The sequence below is a fragment of the Aythya marila genome (genome assembly GCF_965140915.1).
Source record: "Aythya marila genome assembly, chromosome: 3".
Classification (NCBI taxonomy): domain Eukaryota; kingdom Metazoa; phylum Chordata; class Aves; order Anseriformes; family Anatidae; genus Aythya; species Aythya marila.
This window is the reverse complement of record NC_139044.1, coordinates 82,589,897-82,609,221: the sequence shown is the minus strand read 5'-3', so window position 1 is coordinate 82,609,221 and position 19,325 is coordinate 82,589,897. Positions and strand designations below refer to the sequence as shown.

General features: G+C 40.9%; 1 protein-coding gene across 6 annotated transcripts; it reads right to left on the bottom strand.

Moving 5' to 3' along the window:
* Positions 1-3,960: 3,960 nt before the first annotated feature.
* On the bottom strand, positions 3,961-18,819 carry TBPL1 (TATA-box binding protein like 1). Of its 6 annotated transcripts, none has more exons than XR_014317172.1 (8): positions 18,648-18,819; positions 12,617-12,803; positions 11,926-12,008; positions 10,032-10,095; positions 8,222-8,325; positions 8,024-8,118; positions 7,245-7,363; positions 3,961-5,209 (listed from the first exon to the last, which is right to left on the bottom strand). XR_014317172.1 is itself a non-coding variant. In XM_082756660.1 (7 exons), the coding sequence occupies exons 2-7, from the start codon at positions 12,749-12,751 to the stop codon at positions 5,139-5,141; spliced, it is 552 nt and encodes a 183-aa protein (XP_082612786.1). In that variant the 5' UTR covers positions 12,752-12,803; positions 18,648-18,819; the 3' UTR covers positions 3,961-5,138. The 6 variants fall into 6 exon arrangements, 4 of the variants coding, with proteins under 4 accessions (XP_082612786.1, XP_082612789.1, XP_082612787.1 ...); XR_014317173.1 differs by having other exon boundaries at positions 7,262-7,363; XM_082756660.1 differs by lacking the exon at positions 7,245-7,363.
* Positions 18,820-19,325: the final 506 nt, after the last annotated feature.

Genomic DNA, 19,325 nt, shown 5'->3' with positions numbered 1-19,325 from the left:
AGGTCTTGGAGGCATGATGAATTCAAGAATCAGAAAGTAGACAAAACGTACACAGTTTTTTTTGTCATTGTTTTTGGAATGCTCGCACTTTGGGGAGCAGCTCACAATGTGATATTCAACCTGAATTTCTTTTTTAGGCCTAAGTGAAGAATAGTTTTGAAAAATATCAATGCCTTATTGCTACAAAACAAAACAACACAAAAAAACAACCAAACCAATGCATTCTATTTCAATTCTTGAAACAGAAAGAATAATAAAATATGGGATATGCTGTTGGTGCTATGCAGTGCCAAATGTATGTGTGTCAAGCCTAGTAAGCACTAGAAAAAAAAAACAGAAGATCTTAAAGATGTTCTCAAGCACCAGCAAAGGGCAGCTGCAGGTTGGGCCTGCTAATGCTGTAAAGCTTTTTTCTTAGATCAACTGACATTTTCTTTTTATAAATTCTACAAGTTCCACTATCGGCCCTAAACACTTAGTCATCTTGTCAAAAAACAACGTATGAACCCACAATTTTCTGAGTTCTGTGTGTTAGCACCTTCCTCAGTTCTTCAGCACTGCTGTCTACGGAAACCTCTCCACCTGCTGGTGGATGCTTTTCAGTATCAAGCACTAAATCAGCATCACAAGAAACCTTCAAGTGACTGCAGGTCTTTCAAATAAGCTGCTCATTTATCAACATCATTCCCATACTAACAAGTGCCCGAGATCAAATCAAGGAATAAAATGTATTTTTAGTGACTGCATATTGCAGGAAATTTTCATTTCCTGGTCTGTGGATTTACCGTGATTGCCAACATGTCCAACAGCACCTCATTTGCTCTGGTTGGTGCTGTTTTCTGCCAGCTGTCTCTAGATAGCGTACTTTTGCATATGTAATCCAAGCCCATACTGGTTTATAATTTCTATTACATCATGCTGAGGGAAATGGGCTTCTGTTAAATGCTGCTCAGCACCACAGCACCCAAAATAAATCTCTGCTGTAATAAATTCTGTAAGTGTTCTCACGAAAATAACTCAGAAATTGTCTCTTTGGGTTCATAGTGAGCTTTTCTGAGCTTTCCCCATGCCCAACTACTTAGTGCAGAAGTAAATAAGTAAAAAATCTCATCTTTCTGAAGAAGGCATATTTCCAAGACTGGTTTAACTGCAGAGACCCTAACACCTTCAGGTATCTCCAAAAAGCAATGATGCTGAAGTCAAGGGCTTTTTAATTCGTTATGGTTCTAGTCTTAATTATAGTTCTATAGACAACGTGGCCCTAATTGTACTGCTCTTTTATAACAGAGCCTGCCCATCCGATGGCACAGAGCTAGCAGTCACAATCCCATTGGCTCTTAAAATACAAGGGAAAAAGAGATCTCACAAATCACACCCCTGGATCTCTGAAGCATTACCCCCAAATTTGTCCCAGATCTAAAATTAATCACTATCTTCAATAACGGGCTGGATTAGAGAACAGAACATGCTTATTAAATTTGCAGGCAATATTAAAGGGAGAGAGACTGAGTTAGAATTCAGAGCTTAGTAAATTACTGAGAAGGGTCTGAAAAAAGTAGAATATAATTCTGGAAGGGTAAATGCAAATTTCTCTGGTTATGCTGCCTAATTGCAAGTCAGAGGATGATAAAAGGGACCTAGAAACTGCAGGAAAAAAAAGATCTAGTGGCTATGACAACTCACAAGCCAGCAATGAGTCAGTTCTCATTCTACTGCAAAAACGAGTCCTCAGTAGGTTGTATAAATAGAACGGGCTGTTCTCTCGAAGGAATGTGAAATCAGCTTCTTATGGCACTGCTGGTGCCACAGCTGAGCACCGTGCCGAGGTCTGCGTGTGATCCAAGTGGGGAACCCAGGAGCAAATGGGGCAGAGCTCTGGAAAACGAGGCCAGTGAGGAAGAGCTGTTTGATTGACAGGTATGTTTAATCCAAGTGTGAAGAGAGGCACTGGGGGTGCATGTGTACAGAAACCAGCAGCAGCAAGGCTTATTGCAGCTCGAGCCTGGGATCTACTGTTTTACAGCAGTGATGGGAATACAGCCACATCCCTGAGTATAAGTACAAAGCATACACCACCAACCTCATCATCAGAGGTTTTAAAGCGTGTTTGTCAAATATAGTTTGAGGATCCCTTGGAGCTAGGAACATACATTTTGAGAAATCTTTTATTTGATATTATTATTTTTCTCATTACTACCTGTCTGCAAGTTCGGTAGTATGCTTGTTTGCTCCCTTATTGATTGTTACAAAGGTCTCAAACAGAACTAAAGTTAGTATTGATCTAAGAAACACTTCAAAAGAAACAGTTCAGAATAGAATAGTTCAGCTGGAAGACCACCTAAAAAGACTTTCACGTTCAACTGCCTGACTACTTCAGGGCTAACCAGAAGCTAAAGCATATTATCGAGGCCGTAATTCCAAATGCCTCTTGAACACTGACAGGCACGGGGCATCAACCACCTCCCTAGGAAGCCTGTTCCAGTGTGTGAGCACCTCCCAGTAAAGACATTTTCCCTCAGGCCCAGTCTGACCCTCCCCTGGCACAGCTCTGTGCTGTCCCCTCACACCCTGACATTGGTGACCATGGAGCAGAGACCAGCACCTGCCCTGTGCCTCCCCTACTTGAGAAGCTGCAAAGCCACGAGGTCCCCTCCTGGCCTCCTCTTCTCCAGAGCAGGCAAATCCAGTGCCCTCAGGCTCTCCTCACAGGACATGCCTCCCAGTCCTGTAACCAGCTTTGTTGCCCTCCCCTGAATGCTTTCAAGGGCCTGAAGGTCCTTTTTGATATTGTGGAGCCCAGAACTGCTCACTATAGTGCACGTGAGGCCACACAACCGCTGAATGTAGCGGGACAATGACCTCTTTTGACTGGCTGGCTGTGCTTAATGCACCCCAAAATGCCATTTGGCTGCCTCACATTGAACCTGCTGTCAACCAGCACCCCCAGGTCCCTTTCTACTGAGCTGCTGCCCAGCCACTCCCAGTCTGTGCATGTGTGTAGTATTATCCTGCACCTGGACCAGAACATCACGCATGGGCCATACAGGGTTTGAACTACAACTGTGGCAGTATTAGCACCATGCCCTAACCAACTGAGCTAACCAGCCTTCTTGAATGTTAATACATTGGTTTATTACTTTTTCTTTTTTAAATGAGACAGATTTAACACCCCATGATTGTGCTAATAAGAGAACAAAATGTTCCTCTTTCTTCATATAAATTTAGGAGATACACATGCTTCATAAAATCTCAATGGTAGCATTCAAACATTTTGTGATTTGATCCAAAAGAGGAAGAGTAAAGCCTTACCTAATATACCTACAATTATAATGGCCAAATTCTCATCAGTTTAGGACTACACTTCATCACTGGAAAACCCATTACAATTTTGTTCATTTTTCAAATACCTTCTTCTTTTCTCAAACTGTAATAATACAACATTAACATTCCCTAATGGGGATTTGTCCATTTAATGGGGATTTGCCCATTGGTGTGATGTTTCACAAAATCTTCATTAGTGTCAGGAGTGCTATGGTGCCTTTATGTGCTCTTTATCATAAGTTTAATGACTGCCAGACTCTACTTATTTCATAGTTACAAGTACTCTTTTCCTACCTTCACGCATCTAAGAAAGGGTTTTATTAATGTATCACTGCTTGCAGCAGGTTGCTCTTTCCTTTTGTTCTGAAGGGCACTTCCTAAACTATTCCTTCCTTTCCATAATTTCTGCATGGAGATGCTGCAGATGGCCCCAACTTCTACACCATCCCTCAGACAGCTCGTATACATTATGCTAGGCATTTGCTTTTTCAGGATATTCTTCCACTTTTCTTCCACAACTGGTGACTTCAAGTATAGAAACAGCTCACGGTTCAGTTTTCAGTACCCACCAAGACTGTATATTACTTACAGCACACAATAGTGTCACATTTGTCTTCAGTCAGGGAAAAAAGACATACATACATTTATACATATATTTATTGTAACTTTTTAAAAGTAGCATTTGCAGTTACTTTTAAGCATTCACCTCTCTTCTGCTTCAAATGTGCACTTACTGAGAGAAACATCTACTGGCTTTCAAGTCCAAGATTAATACCAATAATAATACATGCCAGAATCAAGCTTCATTGCTTGTCGGCAGCTCCTGTCATGAAAACATTATACAGTAACGAGAGTGTAGAAAAGGCCTGCGTTAATCATTCAGCAAGAGGCTGGGACTGGATTAGCATGACCATACCATCTTCCGGAGTTGAAGCGTAACAACACTTTCCCAAATACCGAAGCTCACATAGTAATTTGTTTCCTTTTGCATCCAGCAGGTGGACAAGGCAGTTAATTTTTCTATAGTAGCTTCTTTAGTTGGTAAGATTTCCTCATCATCTACAGGAAAATAGTTGTTGTAGACCTTTATATTTAGAAATGTCTTCTTTAAACAGCAAGAAAATACTTGAAATCTGGCATGTAGTTAAGAGAACTGGGAACAAACCAAATTTCATCCTCGGATAAACATACGTAACTACTATAGATTTCAATCTAACCCACACACAAAATTTTACACATACTACAAATAGAAACAGAAGGTAATCAGCAAAAGACTATTCCTACATCGTTTCAAATTAATTTGCAACTATACAATTTTAATGTAATAGAAAAAGGGAAAGGAATATAACAGAACAGGTATGAAGAGAAATATTTTCCAAACTTTTATTTGTGCACATTCATCAGGTGAAAAAGATAACTTTTACAGCTTCTTTGGTGCCCAATATTCAGCATACAAAAATGTAAAAGACTATTCACAAATAAAACACAAGCTCAAACTAAAAAAAATGTTTTAAAGGTAGTGCACATCGTGACAGCTTTGCTTATGAATACACAGAAATTACTGCAAAAATAAATAGAATGTCTTTTTAAAAGCAGCAATTTCATATCTTGTAAACTTCTGTTTTTACAATACAGCACTGTTAAGAGTAAAATCCAAAAGGACTGGAGTTTATACTGTGGCCATGAACAAGTAAAAGAGTCTGTATTCCTCTGCTATAGTTGGTCCAGTTTTCCTTTTTGCTTTTAGTCCAATGTGCAGCAGTCTTTTAAAGGTGCTTGGTTAGGAAACCTAACCATCAAGTGGTGAATTATAAAATTTATTTCCTGCTTTCAAACACGAATGGGTAAATCTGCTCCACAGCACTGGCAACAGCCTTTACGTTTGGCCCTGTGAAGTATTAAAAGAAAAAAAAAAAAGAAAAAAAGAAAAAGAAAAAGAGGAAAAACAGGAAAAAACAATAGGAAGAGAAAAATCAGGCCATCAGAAATTAAAACAACAACAGTATCTTCAAAACAACCTTAATATTTATGGCTGCTGTAACTTTATTCTGTAGACAAGAATAACTTCCTCCCCATTTCTCCCAATTGAAGAAAGTGTTCCTCTTCCCACTGTAACTTACAAGAAAAAAAAACTCTAGCATGGAATCTGCAAGATATTCTACGCTGATTAATGCCTAAATTGCAAATAAATACTATCATTTCCTAACAATTTGCATACTTCGCAATTTACTGGTTTAAACAGTCAGCCCAGAGAAGATCGCAGAAGCTAAGAGGCAGAGGTAAAAGAAGTATTTTTACTTATCATTCTCTTCTAGAAATGTGTACTACCCAAATCTGTACTACCTGGCCACATTTATCTCTTAAATAGCCACCACATAAAATATTGCTAAATAATGCTGGATTTAACCTAAGTATGTTCCAAGCAAATTTTATATTTGAAAATTATAGACTATTACTTTTCAGTCTAGATTTTGCAAATAGCTCCCTCCAGCCATCGATCTCAGGACAGCACCTGCAAGCTAGGGAATGGTTATTGTCTCAGAATGAGGCACCTGAAGGTTATCTAACATAATTTATGAACATTTGGGAAGAGGAAGAATGAGCTAGCAGTGCTTTCTAATGGTTCTAGACCATTTCCTGCAATGAACAACTGAGGCTGCAAATGAATGAGCAATACTATGCCAGAAGAAACTATCCTGGATACAAGTTTGGTGATGTAGATAAATGAAGCCAACAATTTCTCATGTGATTTGATGATACAAACTTCTTTTTTTTTTAAACTCACTTTGGACTTCAAAGATTCCTTTCAAGTACAGAGAACTGTTAAAAATGGCTCCCCATTTGGCTCCCTCTACTTATAAATAACCTATGTCTTATCTATGCATGTAATTCTAGACATATTAATTTACGAGCTCAGTCAGAATGAAAATGGATTAGGATTATTCTTGCATTTTCCAACTTAGCTGAGTTAATCACTCACGCAAGCAAGCCTGATGGAAGATACTCTGCCTAGAACATCCTTTGCCTTGTAGGCAATTTCTTTGCTTTCCTTCAATTTGTCTTCTATGGTAGAAATGCAAGTTCAAGAGAAAGCCTTCAGAAAGCAGGAGTACGAGTAGACAAAACTTGTAACAAGTAACACTGAAGAGTAGTGTTGAAGATATGTAAAAACTGGAACATCATTGCAGGGAGTATAAAATAAAAACTACTAATAATAATCCTCCTCACTGCTCATTTTGAAGGAAGAAAAATTAACAGAACTTTTTTCCCTATTAACTATCAGTTCTTTTATCAGTCATAAAATCATAGAATCATCCAGGTTGGAAAAGACCTCTAAGATCATCTAGTCCAACCTTTAACCTAGTACTAAAATCCACCACTAAACCACGCTAGCAAGTTCTACATCTACACATTTCTTTAAGCCCTCCAGGGATGGTGGCTCAACCACTTCCCTGGGCAGCCTATTCTAATGCCTCACAACTCTTGCAGTAAAGAAATTTCTACCAATATGCAACCAAAACTTCCCCTGGCACAATTTGAGGCTATTTCCCCTTGTCTTATCACTTGGTGCTTGGGAGAAGAGTCCAATCCCCATCTCGCTATAGCTTCACTTCATAGAGTGTGATAAGGTCTCCCCTGAACCTCCTTTTCTTTAGGGGAAACAACACAAGTTCTTCAGCCGCTCCTCATAAAACTTGTTTTCTAGACCCTGCAACAGCTTTGCTGCCCTTCCCTGGAGACTCTCCAGCACCTTGATGTCTAGCCCTAAATTTTCAGATTACTAAGTCTAATAGAGTTTGTCTTCTTAAAAAAAAAAATAAAAAAATATCCTGATATATTATGATAGGTATTTGCTTAAAAAAAATAAAAAAAATGTAAAGATAAATACCCCTACATGTGACTAGTGTATGAATATATAATACCAGTAGTTGAACTCTACCAATGACAAGACCAGCTGAAGTGATAACAAATGATATTTCCTGGTTCTGTACGATTATAACAGGTATTCCTCACATCTGACTTTTCACATCTGTGGTAGACACTGCACAAGTAAATATAGCAAAGAATGGAAAATGAAAATTAGAGAAAGAAGGAAGAAAAAAATGGCAGTAGCATCTCTAAGACCCAAAACTATCATGTTTCTGATTACTTGAGAAAAGTCACTAATTCCTATAACCCAAGTAGTGGTTCCCCCCCAGATGAGCTTTAACAGAAGCGAGCACAGGTCTGAAGAATTGCAAATATTGGTCAACTTCAGTTACGACAAAATACTATGCCTTCTCACATGTTTCCACAGATCTCAAGCTTGGAAATATGCATTTATGAAAGTGCTGTTGATGCTACATGCAGTGCAATCTACATCATTACAGAGATTAAAAAAAGGGTAAAAAGTAAAACATTTAAATAAACAATATCTGCATTCTCAAATTCTATCTCACTTTTTCTTTTTTTTTTTTTTTTAAAAAAAAAAGGAAAAAACGGACCATGTCCACTAAAAGTAATTTTTAAGTCTACCAGTAATAACTCTTTCTCTAACTTGTCTGGCCATTTCACTCAAAATGAAACTAAGTACAAGCACTGGGAAACGAGATCCCTTTGGCATATCTTTTGACTGTTTTGAGTATCTTCTTTTCCTAAACTGACTAGCCCTAAAGTTAAATATTCCCAACAAGTTAAATATTTATTTATGACATCAAAATACCTGTAACTGTGATACTGCCTGTTGAAAAAATCTGTAAGGTAGCTCTGAGAGTTTTTATTCTGTAGCACACGGCAGGATGAAGTTCTGGTTCGTAACTAGAAGACAAAAGAACAGGTAAGAGGTCTGGAACTGAAACAGAAAAGCTTAAGAAATATACAAAGACTACATTTAAAAAAAAAAAAAAAAAATCTACCATACCTCGCATGAGGTCTATTATTCTTCGTAAATTCTGGCAATCTTATCTCAAAGGGCATGTTGCACACTGCTAAAACATTCACAACTTTAAAATCTGTGAAAATTACCTTTTCAAAAGAGAAGAAAAGAATGTCATTAGAAACTCAGCTCAGAGAAGCAGAGATATATGGGTTGAAAAAAAAAAACTCAGAAGAATACTAGTTGAGTATTTTAATGTTATTTCACAACTAAAACCTTGTGATTGATGCATTTCTAATAGTCTAAAGGTATTTAATAGACTCAAGTCACTAATTTTATCCTTCCACAGTACAGTACCCATTGAACTAGATTATTTCACATTTGTACTATGTGCTTATCGTACAATTTACTTTAAAAATTGAGACACAGGAATAACCCATTGTTATACTAAAACACAACCAAATTGAAAACAAACTAAATTAAGTAGTTCATGGGCCATCAAAATTAACAAAGAAAAACTTTAATTCTTACATGAATCCTATGCAATTTGGAAAAGTGTCTTTAATGCCTTGGTGCTATACACCATTTTTATCAAAGCTAAGAATAAGATAGAAGATAAAAACTGTTGTTTCAAGTGTCCAGTATGGCAAGCTATTTTTCCAGTCTTTTGCTTTCTGAATCCTACCTCAAAATACTGGCTTTTAGTTATTCTCAGACCACAGCCATTTTATATGACAGTAAAATAGTCAACAGACAACTCCAAAACAAACAAATGCACTGTTAAGAAGTCAGTGTTAGCAAACTCACCGAAGAAAATTTTGTTCATTTTCTGGAATAGACAAAACTGAAAATTTCTCAGCCAAAACATTTAAAAAAAAGTATGCAAGTGGAAGCAACAAATCCTTATTTTCAATTATTATTTTAATTATTATTTTAATCCTCAAAGCATATTCCACCTAAACGGCTCACTTCATAATAAAACAGTGCATCTACCCTGGAGGCGCTGTTCATCTCTCAGTGATTCAATGCTTCATTCCAACTTTAAGAGCCTGGGTCTAATGTATACATTCTTAGCAATAAAATTCCCTAACTTTTGCTTGGGTCTAATGCAACATTAATGGGATAGCCTGTCACAGCTGCCTTTATGCAGTATAATCAAATTTAGATTCTTCCTGCCAAAGGACAGCAACTGTGCCTGTTGGTAATTGTCTGTTGGTAAATTTAAATTGTGGGTAAACAGCACAACTGACTGTCAGAAAGTTTAAAAATTACACATTTTAGTACTCACATTCAGAACTGTTACTAAAAAGATCAAGTGGTGTTTTTGACTGGTAATGTTGACCCAAACCCACAAAAGAGGGGTTTCATACCCTATTTTTTTTTTTAAACTATTTCCAACTGTGCAACCTCACAGCACAGCAGCACTTCCCCCCCTCAATTAACAAGGTTCAAACTTGCCCTAAACAAGAGAGACATGTGTTTGTTATTCCACCATAAATGAGCGAAAATTGTGTTTAAATGACAGTTTGGTTTACACCCTTCAGCACTTCTTTCAAATAAATCTTTCAAGGTATTTTTCTACCCATGAAATATTTGCGGGTGGCTCGTTTAGTAAGTTTTGTTGTTCATTAGGAAGGGAAAAAGCACAATTCTGAGCCACCAAATGAAACCCAAATCCACAAAATAAGACATTTCTTTGACTAGCATCTGGAAAACTTATGCTGATACAAAAGGGGCATCTGAATGAAAACATGCTGATTGCTAAATGGTTATGCTTCCTCACTTTTGTAATATTTTGAAAAAAATGAGTACCATCATTGCTTAAGCAACATAAGTCCTTTTTCATTAGAATTACCTGAAAACCTAGTTTCTGTAGACTACGAGCTAATCGTCTGGCACCAAATTTAGCTTCTTCTTCACTGCAAAGACAAGAATCTAGCATTAACAAAAGTATAGCATATGCTCATGTGCACACATACTATAGTAAATAGTTCATTCTGTAGTCTGAGTACTATGTAATGCATGAACTGTGACCACATGGACAGCCTTAATTTTACGCAGCTGTACCTATTATATTCTATCTTCACTGTCTAGATATTCAAATACAGTCTTTTATACCCTATTTGAAGAATATTTTGGCACTCAGCTCTAGCTTAAGACAGTAGGAGCTGCAGTGGGAACCATATATTGATTGTATATGATATTAAATACTCTTAAGAGACAAATATGGTAGTTTGAAGTTGGCCATCCTGAACTGGTGGTTACTTTTCATCCTGTTCTCCTTTACAGCGAGCTTGTTAGCTTCCCTGGAGGTTTAGAGAAGAAAGTGATGTTTATGAATATTAATACTAGTATAAAGCACCAAATAAAAGTTTAGGGAAAAAGCTCACTGTACAGTGCAGGGCCACAGAAGAAAAAATAAATCTATCGTTTAAATGCCAGCACCGACAAATCACCTTCTATTTTGAGACAGGTATCATATACAGAAAGTATGCAAATTTACCACTGTACCTTACCCTTACCCCACAATGTGGACATAACTTACAGGAATTCAGCCATTAGCAATTTCGCAAATTCATGTGTATATGAACTAAGAATTTGCTCTTTCTATTCCCTCAACAGTGTTTAACTTGATTAAATTTAGGTGAGTTTTCATGTAGTAATAAGAGAGACATTCCTCAAAAAAGGTCATCCCTGCCCAAGTTGTAATTCTGGCTTAAAAAAAATAAATCTAATTCTCAGAGAGTTTTCAAATCACAGAATGGTTGTGGTTGGAAGGGACCTCTGGAGACCATCTAGTCCAACCCCCCTGCCAAGCAGGGTCACCTAGCCCACATTGCACAGGATGACATCCAAGTGGGTTTTGAATATCTCCAGAGAAGGAAGCTCCACAGCCTCTCTGTGCAACCTGTGACAGTGCTCTGTCACCCTCCCGGTAAAGAAGTGTTTCCTCATACTCAGCTGAACTGAGCTGAGACCTGTGTCTCAGTTTGTGCCCATTGCCTCTTGTCCTGTCACTAGGCATCACTGAAAAATCTAGGCCCATCCTTTTGACGCCCTCCCTTCAGATATTTATAGACATTGATGAGATTCCCCCCTCAGCCTTTTCTTCTCCAGCCCAACTCTCTCAGCCTGTCCTCATATGACAGATGCTCCAGTCCCCTCATCACCTCAGTAGCCCTCCTCTGGACTCGCACCAATAGCTCCATGTCCCTCTTGTACTGGGGAGCCCAGAACTGGACACAGTACTCCAGGTGAGGCCTCACCAGGGCTGAATAGAGGGGTATGATCACCTCCCTCAAAATTCTGACAACAATATTTCTACCACACCCCAGGATACCGTTGGCCTTCTTGGCCACAAGGGCATATTGCTGGCCCATGGTTAACCTGTTGTCCACCAGGACTCCCAGGTCCTCCTTCTCAGAGCTGCTCTCCAGCAGGTCAGCCCCCATTCTGTACTCGTTATTTCAGAAAAGAAATCTTTGAATTTTCTTCATAAATTAGTTTTTTCTGCTGTTCTCCCAGAATGCTGAAATGATGTTGCTCAAGATTTCAATTCAGTCAAAGGCAGACAATTTGCAGAGAAAATTTCCACTCAAATACTTAGCTTGGCAAGGATCTAAGTGTGATATAACATGGAGGAATCTTAAGAGCAGCAAGCACTGCCTCTTGCTACCTTCCTCATTTATAACATTATGTTTTAAAATACACATGCATTTCAACCAGAGAAAAGATCTCTATGGACTTACCTTGTGGCTCCTGTGCAAATAACTTTTCCTGAGGACCAAATTGTGGCCGTAATCCTAGGTTTCCTAAGCTTCATTAATACTTTCTAAAAAGGAAAATGAAAGTGGAAGAATTGGGAATTGGTGTTAGTTCAATTTCAAAATTGAAAAAAAAATAAATCAAGTATTATGCAAATATTTCTTTACTTTTGGTAAGTCTTGAAAAGTTCCTTCATCTCTTTCAGCAACTACAAAATAAGCTCCTGAGAAGAGCTAAACAGAAGTGAACTATCTTAACCAGTGATTCAGTGTTCACATAACAAATGAAATGAAGGTATTTTCCCTTGAATAAAAAGGTGAAAGCCACAGCATCATGCTGATTTTTTATTCTCTCTCCCCTGTTGACTCCTCATTGATATATTTTTCTGAAAAAAAAACATGAAGTTTTAGTGGGGCAGAACAGACCCTGAGGTGTAAGAGGTCTCACTGCATACCTTACACTTACTATTCACCTCACTAGTTGAACAGACCCTAGTCTGTTAGATCCCTGAAGTCTTTTGAGACAGTATTTAGCCCTCCTCCCCTTACTGTAGGCTTAGTGTATGACAGACTCAATGCCTATCAGGACAGAAATATAGAAATAAAACTTTGCTATCCACCACACATGGATATCAAGATGTAAAAACAGATAACTGAGGTATGTTAAATCTCTTACCCCAACATCACGCTTGTATATGACATTTGCTCCCTCTAATGCAATCTTCCTCAAGTTTAAATGACATCTTGTTCTAAAAACACACACTACATTTGTGATTAAAATGTCCAATGCAACATCACTGTCCGCATCCATTGGGGTGATTTACAACTCAGTTCTCCCACCAGCTCACCATGAAGATCACATCCTGAGAACAAAAATGATAAAGTTAAACATTCCAGTAGAAAGCTGCCTATTAACACTGCTCTTGTATACATCCGTCCCTTAAATGAGACAAGAAGCAGAAGTGACTACACTCTGACTCATTTAAGTTAACTGCGTGTGGGGAGGGGGGGCGGTGTCTACATCCTGTATGCTATAAAATAGGAGGCTACTTGTTTGAAGCCATGTTGCCAGACTTAACAGACATCAAGTGTATATATATGTGTATATATATATTATTTTTAAGCCTGCTGGCTAAATATGTTACAGCTCTTACCAACTATATCAGAATGCTGTGAAATTTACTAAGACTTTTTCCATAGCTCCAAAGGCTAACCTTTCCTCAGCTCATTTGAGGATGTCATCAGACACCTCAGGAAAACACATTTCTCTCACTTTTTAAATAGGCAATTCTAAAATGTAATAATTTGTGTTGAAATGGATGAGTCTGCCGAATAAGTCAAAAGCCTACTAGGAGGCTACACAAACTGCAGGCTGTAGACAGCCTGCCACCACAGAGTACCCCATCTTCACCCAGCGTTTGTGGCTGAACTCTCGGACCAGAACACCACAGCATGAACTAGACAAAAATCACACGTTTCTGAGGAACAGCGTGACTTCCTACGAAGGCACAGGATGGCCACTCCATGCGCACCCAGCAAAGCTAAGGAACCACTAAGCCTGCCTGTGCACGCTACGGGTGATGTCCCCACCAACACCGCGCCAGGGGGAGCAGGGCATTGAGCCAGGGAGCTGGGCTACTGCCCGCAGCCCACCCCGTGACTGGCTGGTAGCCGTTCTGCACGCACACCAAAGCCAAGACACCTGACACTGCAAATGAATCCCAAATGAGGTATTTGTGGAAAGGAAGGAGGGGAAAAAAAAAAAAAAAAAAGGACAAAAACATTGGTATAGAGGGAAAACAACTTGTATCAAAATACTGCAATTTATTAAGGAGTTTTTCTTTCTAGAAGAACATAAAAATCATAGCTGTCTTCCAGGAGAACTAATTTAAGCAGAGAATAGCCTAAGAGACAGAGGCAATAATATCTCAGACTGCTTTTGATCCATGCATCTAAAATTTTAGCAATATTTCATCCCAAATGAATCCCAACAGAAAGCAAAGACCAAAACTGAAGAAAAATAGTCAGATATATGAAATGCTCTACGTGGTCAATGCCATGGCAGAAGCAGGAGACTACGCATCAAGAACACATGACGTATTTACAGTGTTATAAATATTTTGGTCTCACGTATCAGAAAACTGCAAGACAAAAATTAACAATGTTATTATCAATATTTACATCTGACTACGACTTCCTAAACATCACACCATAGTTTCTCATCAAGAACGCACTCAAGGTGTGTCTTTGACTACAACTGACTGTCACTAGGGAAGTAATAAACTACAGTGCAGATGTACATAATGTACTTGATCAACTGCTGTGACGGCTGCCTATTCTACCGCGCAGCTGGCTCCCGGCTAAAAGAATTATTCTGTAATTGCTGGCTTGTCCAATATAAGAAAAGGAAAAGCAGGTGACAACAGAGAAAAGAGACGAAGAAACGTCAAGAGAAAACTGGAAAGCCAAAGGCAACATGGGGAGGTGTAGGGGGAGAGCAAGCAGAGAAGAGAACAAACAGTAACTAATTAGTATTCCCAGATGTCTCTCTTTTTTTAATTCATAATTATATGAATCCTATGAAGCTACAAATGACTCGTTCCATCTGGTTTTGATGGACTACTACAGATTGGGTTAGCAATTTACGGCACCGGCTCCAAAGATAGCACATTTGCAGATTCTGAATGGCACGCAGGCAGGGCCGGCGCGGAGCACAGGGCTGGAACCCGCGGCATCCGGAGTGAGGCATTTGTTTTCCACCCTGGCTCTCGCCGAGTTCACTTACTGGAACCCGGGAAGTAACGCCATGCAAGAGAACAGGACACCTCCAGCGGGCTGCCTCTCCCTCACTGCACCAAGTTTCTGCTGGCATACTCAGTCTCGACATTGTGAAAGAGTAATGCCGTCATGCACAAGAGCCTTGAAAAGTTCCTAGCTGCTAAGGAAACTATAATATTGTCTGAGAATATCCCCACAAAGCATCAACAGCTCGTCTTAAACAGATCCCGGGAGAAAAGTCACTTGCTCATTCAGGACAAGAGAAAAAGCCATTGAGATGAAAATTACGATTTAAAAGGAAAAGATCTATCATCAAAGGGGAATTTATAGAAGAAAACCCCAGAATGTTAAAATGCTGCGGAGTTGTCTGGATGTTTTCAGCAATTATGGTGCATCTCGGTTAGCAGTACAATTTACACGTGTAGATTTTAATGGGAGAAAAGTTACACAACGCTACAATAATGAATCCCCATTTTTATCATCTATGTTCTAAAAGTTCAAGACAACAGATAAATATAAAGAGCTCCTCATTATACTTATACTTGAGCCATAGCTCATATTCTAGACTGTGGTTCACGACATTCAGCTAAAAAGTGACATAATTTGTCATAGAAGCAGTACCCGAGTACAGTGCAAAAATTAAGAATTCTGTCTTTATTCTACTATAATGTCATTTGATCTAATTAGATCACACTTCTCTGTTAAACATTTCAATCAAATACTGAACATTTCAAGTATCCATTCTTAAGTTTTTCTCATTTGTATTGAGAAGACTCCTTATTTACTGCTGCTAAATACGACCCATGTTCTTTGAGAACCCAAGCACCCAAAGTTTCAGATGCAATGTGCCCATTCTCTTTTAGCACAAAAATACAATGCTAACTTATTTCAAGGCATGGTTTGGAACTGTTGTGCAAAACAAAATGGTTCTAGACTTGGATGCTTCTGCCCAACATCAAGCATAACCTGCTATGAGCTGTGCCTTTGGTGTTCATTCTGATGTCTCATGCTGCACTGACAACAAAGAAGAACTTCTACTGAAAAGATGTGCTGCTACTTCTCTTCAGGAAGTCTCAAAGAAATCGAAATTCATAGAAGCCACTTCAACACAAAATCGATTAAAAAATGGTAATACTTGTAACAAAGAAAAACATCTAAAGAACATGTTTATACAAAAAATGTAGCAATGTTCATTGCAAATAACAGCTTCATTCTTTCTTTATTTCCCTCCGGTAGCATGCCCTGGCGGAACATAGCAGCCCTATGCGACACCTTGACGCTCCTCCTTCCCAGCCTTCCCTACTGTATCCCTCATGGGGAGCCCTGACCCATTCTGTTATTTCCGAAAAGCTAAATTACTCTCTGCTTCCTATCTGCAAAACGGGGAAAATAACGTTCCTGTGCTTTTACACAGACGCTTTGATACCAAGCAACAGCATGACATACGTGCCTGTTACTGTTCCATATTTATGCAGTTACACTTGCAGAACCGAGGGACTGAGTAGAAACCAAACATCTGGTTCTTTCCCGTTCCGGATTTGCAAATTCCTAAGCTGATTTTACTGAGCTCAACTTGTGTTGATTAATTTTGCCCAAAGTTCTCTCATTTGAACCTTAGAATTTTGGCAGCCTAAATCTCATTTCTGAAAGTACGTTTTGCCAGTTATTGCTGATTCACTAACAGACTAAAACAAATATTAAAATCATTTACTTTTCTATACACGCAGTTCTTCTTTTGCATTGTGCATTTTGTTCAGCTTTCCCCAGAGCAAGAAACTTGTTAATTTCAATTTCAAGTTCTCTTGCACCAATAGAACACAATCAACCCCAATAGAGGAAAAGGCAAAAGGCATCTTTGTCAAAGTTTTTAGTATTCTATTTCACTAAGGAAATTATAAAGGGTTGTCCTCTCTTTTATATGTAGATGCTAGGGATACTCCTGACGTATTGACACTAAGAAAAAAAAAAAAAGAAAAAAAAAAAGAGGTAAAGCCTGGTAACGAACGTAAAAATAACAAAACCAAAAGCCAACCTCAAGGACATTTGACTTTGAAAAGTAGCACATTCTCCACTGAAACAAGAGAGGCTTCCCACTTCAGAGTAAGAAGTACACCCATGGAAGGAGCAAGCACTGTTCTTAAACAAAGCATTACCCATACATCCCCAGTTAGGACCAAGGCCATACTATTTTCAAAACTACATAAACAGGCACAAAGAAACACACCCTGCACTGAAATCTTACAGTCTAAAAAAAAGCCAGCTTGCTCTGTCCTCAAAAAATTGCAAACCAACCCAACCACACCAACATCATCAAAGAGCGAGAAAAGGCACCTAGGATGGGGTATAGAAACAAAGAATTATTTAAGCTTTTGGCTACTTTTGAGCTGAGAAACCCAGAGCTCTGAAGGTAGATGGCAGGTATCTAATAATAGTCATGTTAATGTCGGAACAGCTTAATAAACACCTTTTTCACCATTAGCACAAGTATAAGCAACTTGTACTGGTTATTTTTAACCCTGCTCCCAAGCAGGTTGCCAACTGACGCCACAAACTGTTCCAACAGCCCAACTGTCAGGAGGGCTGTACTACTGCAACAGTCGGCATTCAGCAAACTAAGCGCCCACAAAGCATTTCTGACGAGGTTAACAGAAACCTGTAGGTGATAACAGAGAATACAAAAAAGATAAAACCCACTGGGAATCAGGAGAGGGTAAATTCCATCCTCCTACTGAATGCATTTAAAAAAAAAAAAAAAAAAAAAAAAAAAAAAAAAAAGCGTTCAAGTCATTGGAAACAGGTCCCTGGAGGTGAGTTCTACTTGAATTCCTGGACAGGACACAGTCACAGTGGTAGGCTGATGACTCCTAAGAAGCGACGGTAATGTTGCCACTGTTGTTTGTCTAGGAAATCCTCCAACTCACAAAGCTTTCTAAGTTTTGGACACTGGACTAGAGGTGTACGCTTTCATTTTATTGTCTCCACTGGCAACTTCAATAGTCCCAAAAGCAAGAGGCTAGTTGGAAATCAATATGCTCACCTCTTGAGGTCATATGACCGCAACCAACAGAACCGTAACAAGTACAGTTTGGAGAAAATTTCCAAATACGTGTAAAAACGGTTACAGAGAACAGTTACCCAAGCAGAACAATGAAAATAACGATTCTATCAGCTCCTCCTGCAGTAAGTAGGGCACAAATGCCCAACCCCGCTGTCCAGCCTCTTGGATAAGACTGGAGAGTCCCTGTAGACTTGGACTCCTCCAGCACAAACCCGGCTGCAGGAATAAAGCCAAAGAGCTTTCCGAACGCGAGCAGGAAGCCCGTTTTGAGATGGCAACTCAAAACCAGGCTGTTTCCCCCAGACTGATCTCATCAAAAACAACATATTTGCAACCGAAGCGCGAACCAGCAGCACCCAGCTTACCACCACCCCTCCCTGGCGACCCCGAGCCATAACCCGAAGCCACGCGCTGCAAGCAATCCCCTTGCCACCCACGACGGGCAGAAAATCGCCGTTAGCTCGGCTGGAAGCCCAAAAACAGAGGCCGGGCGGCTCAACCCGCTAAAAAAAAAAAAAAAAAAAAAAAAAAAAAGCGACAACAACCACTAAAACCCGGCCGCGTTGCTCCGCAGCAGGTGTGCCCCACGCCCGCCTCCATCCATGACCCCCCCAACCCGTCCCCGTAGCCCTCACAGCCCGACCCCGGCCCGGCGCAGACAAAGCGCGGCCACAAGGCCCCGCCGCCGCCCGGCCCCGCACAGGCCCGGCAGCGGCAGGAGGGGACCCCGGGCCTCTTGGGGGGGGGCGCTCGGGCCCCTCACTCCCCAAAAGAAGGAAGAGGAGGAGGAGGAGGAGGAAGGCCGCAGCCCCCCCCCCCCCAGCGGTGGGGCGGGGCGGGGCGGGGGAGGCTGTATCGGCGCGGCCGTTACCGTGCGCGCGGCGGGCGGGCGGCGTGGCGGAGGCGCGGTTGCTGGGAGAGCCGGCGCTGGCGCCCGGCGGCGCTCCCGGTCCGGCTGCTGGGCCCAGCCCCCGCCGCCAGCACCATCCCCCGGCGCCGCGGGCATAGACGCGCCGCCGGCTACAGCGGCCGCCGGAAGTGGCGGGACGGGAGGGGAGGGGAGGGGAGGGGAGGAAGGGGGCCGCGCTGCGCCGCACTTCCGCTTTACGCTCTGATGGGGGGGGGGGGGGGGGGAAGAGGGGGCGTCGCCTTGGCGCCTGTCGGCGCTGTCGCGATAGCAGCCCTGCTGGGTGGGTGGGTGGGTGGGCCGCTACCAGGTCCCGTGGTGCAGCGGGGGGTGAATAACGAAATAAAGTTGTGTGGTGCTATGCAGGCGTCGGTGTCTGTGTGAGGGAGGTTGGGCGTGGGGCTCTGAGGGTCGGCGCTGTCGCGACACGGCGCCCGTCCGTGCCGGCTTCCCGTGTAACAGAACGACGTTAATTAGGATACAGGAGCGAACCTTAATTAGCGCAGAGGGGACAGCACCAAGCCTGAGTTTTGCAGCCCTTGTGGAACGCGCGTGCTCCCCCTGCCACCCTAATCTGAGCCTCGCAACGCCTGAGTTGTTCCCCGTCGCCAATTTTCCTCATTTTCCCCCCGAACCGGCGGG